Below are 7,159 nucleotides of genomic sequence, written 5' to 3'. Positions count from 1 at the left end.
AAAAAAAGAGCAAGGAAACTAGGCAAAAAGCACCAAAATCAGTGCCTGGCCATAAGTGCTTAACAGGGGTGAGCTGCTATTCTCTCATTTACCAGGTGAGAAAACGGTCTCTGTCATGGACCAGTGTCTGACAGGCTGGGATTCCGGAACCTGGGAGAACCTCCGGAGCATAGTTCCTTGGGCCCCACCCACCCTGGAGGAGCCCGCCATCAGCTGCCTCTCAGACCCAGAATGCTAGGGAAGGAGGGTCCCCGCTCCCCCGCCCACCTCCTTGTTATTACCCACTCAGCGCCCACCTCCTGGTAGCCCTCCCTGGTTCCCTCCTCTCCTGGTAGAAATCCAAAGCTGGTGCGGTGGCTCAGTCCTGTAATCCCAGCACTCTGGGAGGCCAAAGTGCTGGGATTACACTCCCAGCACTTTGGGAGCGGGGAGGATTGCTTGAAGACAGGAGTTCAAGTACAGCCTGGGCAACATAGCGAAACCCCATCTCTATAAAAAAAATTAGCCAGGTGTTGGCCAGGTGCGGTTGCTCATGCCTGTAATCCCAGTACTTCGGGAGGCTGAGGCAGGTGGATCACGAGGTCAGGAGTTCGAGACGAGCCTGACCAACATGGTAAAACCCTATCTCTACTAAAAATACAAAAATTAGCCAGGCATGGTGGTGCATGCCTACTATAATCCCAGCTACTAAGGAGGCTGAGGCAGGAGAATTGCTTGAACCCGGGAGGCGGAGGTTGCAGTGAGCCGAGATCACACCACTGCACTCCAGGCCTGGGCAACAAAGCAAGACTCTGCCCCCCAAAACAAACAAACAAAAAAATTAGCCAGGTGTGGTGGTGTGCACCTGTAATCTTAGCTACTGGGAGGCTGAGATGGGGGGATCGTTTGAGCCCAGGATGTTGAGGCTGCAGTGAGCTGTGACTGCAATGCTACACTCCAGCCTGGGCAACAGAGCGAGACCCCTGTCTCCAAAAAAAAAAAAAAAAAAGGAAAAGAAAAGAAAAAGACATCCAAAGCTCACGAGGTTATGTGGCTGATTCAAGGTCACGAGACAAGGTGACTGGACCCCCAGCCTAGATCTCTGTCTCTTCTACCTCCTCCTCCTGCCTCTCCTGCCAGCCTCTCCCCTCTCCCCTCCTTGGGGTAGGGTGGGGATGCAGCCCCAGGAGAAGCCAGCTCCAAAGCACAGGAAAGTCAAATGCCGTTTGATTCTGGCCCAGGGGCCTCTAATTGCTATTCCTGGCACAGACTGTAATTAGAAGGCCCCTTTCAAATATTTATACCTCAGACATCTAGTTTTATCCGGCAGGGAGACGACTCGGATTTGATGAGATCTGTCAACAGCTCATCCCCGCACCCTGGAATTGCCTTGCGGCTGACAGAAAGCAGGACAATTACCCGCTGTGCTCCCTGGCTGCCCCGTGGGACGCTGCCTTGTCGCTGATCTGAAAGGGTGGGGGGAAGCGGGGGTGACCATGCACTTCAGGAAGGAGGAAGGAGTTCAACAGGTGTGTGTTGGGGAACACAGCCAGTGCAGGGAAGGGGAGGAACAGAAGGGTCTAGACACCTGCATCCTTCAGGGACTTTGCCTTGTTGGCTCCAGGCCTCAGTTTTCCCATCTGGATAATGGAGCTCATCATGGAGAGGAGTTGCAGGACGGATTCCATGAAGACCACTTTGGGAGGCCGAGGCCACTGGATCACCTGAGGTCAGGAATTCAAGACCAGCCTGGCCAACATGGTGAAACCCCATCTCCACTAAAAGTACAAAAATTAGCTGGGCGTGGTGGTAGAAGCCTGTAATCCCAGCTACTCGGGAGGCTGAGTCAGGAGAATCGGTTGAACCCGGGAGGCGGAGGTTGCAGTGAGCCGAGATCACAACACTGCACTCCAGCCTGGGTGACAGGGCGAGACTCCGTCTCAAAAAAAAAAAAAAGAGAGAGACTCCAGTGCCACCCTAGGCCAGGCCCCATGGCAATGTCCAGGCAGAATGAGCTGTGGAGTGGCTCTGAACAAGTCCCTCCCATCTCTGTGCCTCGGTTTCCCCATCCATAAAACGAGGAATCCAGGTGATAACTCAGTCCCTCCTGGAATCCTTCCTAGAGCTGCCTGGGTTTTCCTGTTAGAAACCACATCTTTTTTTTCTTTTCTTTTTTTTTTTTTTTTTTTTTTTTTTTTGAGACGGAGTCTCGCTCTGTCGCCCAGGCTGGCGTGCAGTGGCCGGATCTTGGCTCACTGAAAGCTCCGTCTCCCGGGTTAACGCCATTCTCCTGCCTCAGCCTCCCCAGTAGCTGGGACTACAGGTGCCCGCCACCTTGCCCGGCTAGTTTTTTTGTATTTTTTTAGTAGAGACGGGGTTTCACCATGTTAGCCAGGATGGTCTCGATCTCCTGACCTCGTGATCCGCCTGTCTCGGCCTCCCAAAGTGCTGGGATTACAGGCTTGAGCCACCGCACCCGGCAGAAACCACATCTTTCAAATAAGGAAAACCAAGACTCAGGGAGTGACAGACCCTGCCCTCAGCCCTGCCGGGCTGCTAGGAGGGCCCAGTGATAGCAGTGTTAGTTCTGACTGCTGTCTCATCCTCCAACTGTCCCCTCCAAGTTATGACTTGTGCCCAACCGGGGGGCTGGCCACCAGTGGAGAGAATCTGGGGTCCCATCATTCCTGACCACCCCTCACTCCAGTCATTAGGGGCAGCTGGGCAAGCCCCCTTATGGGGAAAGAAAAAAAAAATGGTTCTGCACTGGAAAATTGGCCAGTGGCTTCCTTTTCCTCTCCCACCCCCCAAACCTCTCAGTGCCCTCACCCTGAGACAACGGCAGCGGCAGCTGACAACAGGCAGCCAGTTCAGGCCAGGCCCCTCTCACTTCTGCCCCTCTTCCCGCCACCCACCCCCCAGAAGCCACAAAGGGACAGATGCAGAGGACAGGCGCCAGGCACAGATACCATCTCCCTTCCCCAGGCCAGCTGCCCCAAACCCTCCCCCTGCCCGCAATTAGTCCCCTGGGAAGGGAGCGGGGGAACAGAGCAGAGCCCTTTTGGGGGAGGGGAAGCCTGATCCCCACCCTCCCTTCCTTTGCCCCCCTCTTCCTTCTGCTGCGTCAATGTCAATTTCAACCAGTGACCTCTCCACCAATTTCCACACCCCCACTCTGCCGGTCCGTTTCACCGCCAGACATCGGTTCCATTTCGACCCTCAGTGGCGGTCATTCCCACCCCCTCTGCTGGTCAATTTCACCCCTTCTGGCGGTCAAGTCCAGTCCCCCATTTCCCGGGCAATTTCCCCCTCCCCTCCTTCTCTCCCTCCCCAGCAGTGTCACTCCCAGCCGGTCCCCACCTCCCACGCTCCACGCTCGCTGCGGCCAGTCTCGGGCGTCCGGGTCAGTGTCCAGCTGCCGCGGCCTCGGCCCCGGCGACTCCCGCCCCCAGCCCCCCCTTCCCTCCGCGGGCAGCGGCTCCCTCCCTCCCCAGAACAGCTGAAGGTCTCAGTCACCTCCGAGGGGAGCGCAGGGGAGGGGAGGGGCGGGGACGCGGCCGAGGGGAGGCGGGGGAGCCTTGACGCTGCTGCCTGGGACGCGGCCCCGGGCTGGTGGGAACCGGGGCGTCCTCCCGCGCTCCCCCCTCCCCAGCGTCCCACCTCCCGGCGGCGGCGGGGAAAGTGTCTCCGAAAGCGTGAAGGGGATTGGAGGAGGTTTTATTTCCCTTTGTGCGGGTGGCTGGGGCCGGATCGAGGCGGCCCGGCCGGGGACCGCGGGATTGGGGGCTCCCCGCTGAGCCCAGACGAGCGCGACAAAGGATGCGTCCCGCCGGGGTCACCGTCTCCGCGGCCCAACTTTGCGCGCGGCGCCCGCGCCCCTGGGGAGCCCGCCCGCTGCGCTGAGAACCCAGGCGTCCGGTCTGGGCGAGGGGCCGGGAGCGTCCGCAGGTGGCGCTGGCCCCGATCTCCCGACCCCAGGAAGGGATCCCAGAGCTTCCCGGAGGCGGCGGGCGGCCGAGTTGCTCCAGGGAACCGCGCTGCCCGCGGAAACTCCGCGCGCCTCCGCGGATGCCCCTCGCCCTAGCCCCTAGCGCGCGGCATTCCGGGCTCTGCGGGACGCCCCTTCCCCTGCGGTGCTTCCCAAACCGGGCTAAAGCGGGCTTGTCCTCCCTCCCTCCTCTGTCGCCTCCTTTTCCTCCCCCTCGTTCACCTTTTCCTTGCCTCTATCCATCCAGAACCCCGCCAAAGGGCGCACCTGATCTTTCTCCTCCTTCCCTGCTCTTCCCTTCCTCTCCTCCTCCTCCTCCTCCCTGAGGAAAGGGGCCTGGAGAAGGGCATGTGGGGGCCCCTCTGACAGTGGCCCGATTGGGGTGACAGGCGCCCAAATGGCCAAGTGGCTACGGGACTACCTGAGCTTTGGCGGTCGGAGGCCCCCTCCGCAGCCGCCCACCCCGGACTACACCGAGAGCGACATCCTGCGGGCCTACCGCGCGCAGAAGAACCTGGACTTCGAAGACCCCTATGAGGACGCCGAGAGCCGCTTGGAGCCGGACCCCGCGGGCCCTGGGGACTCCAAGAACCCCGGAGATGCCAAGTACGGCTCTCCCAAGCACCGGCTTATCAAGGTGGAGGCTGCGGATATGGCCAGAGCCAAGGCCCTTCTGGGCGGCCCCGGGGAGGAGGTGCGTGGCTGGGCGGCCCCGGGGGATTGGGTGGCCGGGAGGCTCAGGCTGGGCTCTCTGGATGGTGGAGAGCTTGTTTTATGTGTGATCACAGCGGGGAACCGGAACACCAGACAGACCCTTCCCAGTACCCCAGACCTCCACCTGCTTGGGGAGGTCTGTTATTTTATTTATTTATTTATTTATTTATTTATTTATTTATTTATTTGAGACCGTGTCTCTCTCTGTCATCCAGGCTGGAGTGCAGTGGTGGGATCTCGGCTCATTGCAACCTCCACCTCCTGGGGTTCAAGCGATTCTCCTGCCTCAGCCTCTCCAGTAGCTGGGATTACAGGTGTGCACCACCACACCCAGCTAATTTTTATTATTTTCAGTAGAGACGGGTTTCACAATGCTGGCCAGGCTGGACTCAAACTCCTGACCTCAGTTGATCCTCCCGGCTCTGCCTCCCAAAGTACTGGGATTACAGGTGTGAGTCACTGCGCCCTGGCCGATATCTGTCCCTTTTCAATGCATAATGCTGTTTATCCTCCTGCCTCTCTGACCACCCTGCTTGGTCTCTGGGTCCTCCTCCTCCATGGCCATCCCCCGCGCCGCCCCCCCCAGCCCCCTCCGCTCAGCACCCCTTCCTCTTCAAACCTGGTGGGATCTTCCTAAAATAGATCTGAGTGAGTTGCTCCCCTGCAGGGCACCTAAACACCCCACCCATGACGCTGCCCTTCCTACCACTATGTTCCCATTTTGTGTAAGTGAAACTGAGGCTCGCAGAATGGCAGTGACTTGCCTAAGGTCTCATGGGGTTCTAGCTTACTAGGATTTGAACTCAGGCCACCAGGTGCAGCAGCTCATGCCTGTAATCCCAGCACTTTGGGAGGTTGAGGTGGGAGGATTGCTTGAGCCCAGGAGTTCGAGACCAGCCCAGGCTAACAGAGTGAGACCTTGTCTCTACAAAAAAAAAAAAAAAAAAAAAAAAAAATCAAAACATTAGCCAGTTGTGGTGCACACCTGTAGTCCCAGCTACTCAGGAGCCTGAGGCAGGAGGATCGCTTGAGCCTTAGAAGATCAAGCCTGCAGTGAGTCATGATTGCGCCACTGCACTCCAGCCTGGGTGACAGAGCAACACCCTGACTCAAAAAAACAAAAACAAGCAAACAAAAATAAGCCTGGGTGTGGTGGCTCACATCTGTAATGCCAGCACTTTGGGAGGTGGAGGCAGGTGGATCACCTGAGGTCAGGAGTTTGAGACCAGCATGGCCAACACAGTGAAACCCCGTCTCTACCAAAAATACAAAAATTAGCCGGGTCGCCTATAATCCCAGCTAATCCTGAGGCTGATGCAGGAGAATTACTTGAACCCAGGAGGCAGAAGTTGCAGTGAGCCGATATAGCGCCACTGCACTCCAGCCTGGGTGACAAGAGCAAGACTCCGTCTCAATAAACAAATAAATAAGAAGTAAGACGTTGGTAAGAAGAGCCAGGGACTCGAGGAAATCCGTCAGATGGGAACAAACTCTGCCTCTTTTTTTTTTTTTTTTTGAGACGGAGTCTTGCTCTGTCGCCCAGGCTGGAGTGCAGTGGCCGGATCTCAGCTCACTGCAAGCTCCGCCTCCCGGGTTTACGCCATTCTCCTGCCTCAGCCTCCAAGTAGCTGGGACTACAGGCGCCCGCCACCTCGCCTGGCTAGTTTTTTGTATTTTTTAGTAGAGACGGGGTTTCACCGGGTTAGCCAGGATGGTCTCGATCTCCTGACCTCGTGATCCGCCCGTCTCGGCCTCCCAAAGTGCTGGGATTACAGGCTTGAGCCACCGCGCCCGGCCCAAACTCTGCCTCTTACTTACCAGCTGTGTGTCCTTGAGCAAAACACTCTTTCTGTGCCCTGGCTTCCTTGTCTGGAAAATGGGGACGGTGTGCTTACTACATGTTGGTATTACAAATCAGCACAGGTAAAACCTTGGCAACAGTGCTGGCACCTGAGAAGCACTGAAGTGGGCGAAGGAGGGAGGCAGGTATCTGTGCTGGGGAAATGGGATCAAAATAGAGGGAGACGTGGGAAGCTGTCATCTGTCTGCAAGCACTTTTGGGTAACAGACTCCCTCTCCAACCCCCAAAAAGAACTCTTGGAGAGTTCTTTTTGTGCGGTGGCTCTTGCCTGTAATCCCAGCACTTTGGGAGGCTGAAGCAGTCAGTTTATCTGAGGTTGGGAGCTCGAGACCAGCCTGGCCAACATGGTGAAACCCCATCTCTACTAAAATACAAAATTAACCAGGTGTGGTGGCAGGCGCCTGTAATCCCAGCTACTTGGGAGACTGAGGCAGGAGAATCGCTTGATCCCGGGGGTCAGAGGTTGTAGTGAGCTGAGATCACACTACTGCACTCCAGCCTGGGCAAGGGAGAAGACTCCATCTCTAAATTAATTAATTAATTAATTACGGCCAGGTGCAGTGGCTCAAGCCTGTAATCCCAGCACTTTGTGAGGCTGAGGCAGGCGGATCACGAGG

The 7,159-nt window shown here is 57.1% G+C and overlaps 1 protein-coding gene across 1 annotated transcript in view; it reads left to right on the top strand.

Moving 5' to 3' along the window:
• The first annotated feature begins 4,304 nt into the window (after nucleotides 1–4,304).
• Nucleotides 4,305–7,159, top strand: part of SHD (Src homology 2 domain containing transforming protein D) — an 11,350-nt gene continuing 8,495 nt past the window's right edge. The window contains exon 1 of the mRNA XM_017847151.1: nucleotides 4,305–4,691. Coding sequence (XP_017702640.1) covers nucleotides 4,365–4,691 — 327 coding nt within the window. The 5' untranslated portion in view covers nucleotides 4,305–4,364. The remainder of the gene's footprint in view (nucleotides 4,692–7,159) is intronic.

Source organism: Rhinopithecus bieti, unplaced genomic scaffold (genome assembly GCF_001698545.2).
Source record: "Rhinopithecus bieti isolate Rb0 unplaced genomic scaffold, ASM169854v2 scaffold_28055, whole genome shotgun sequence".
Lineage (NCBI taxonomy): Eukaryota > Metazoa > Chordata > Mammalia > Primates > Cercopithecidae > Rhinopithecus > Rhinopithecus bieti.
The sequence above is the reverse complement of the archived record's forward strand: the minus strand, read 5'-3'. Positions and strand labels throughout refer to the sequence as shown.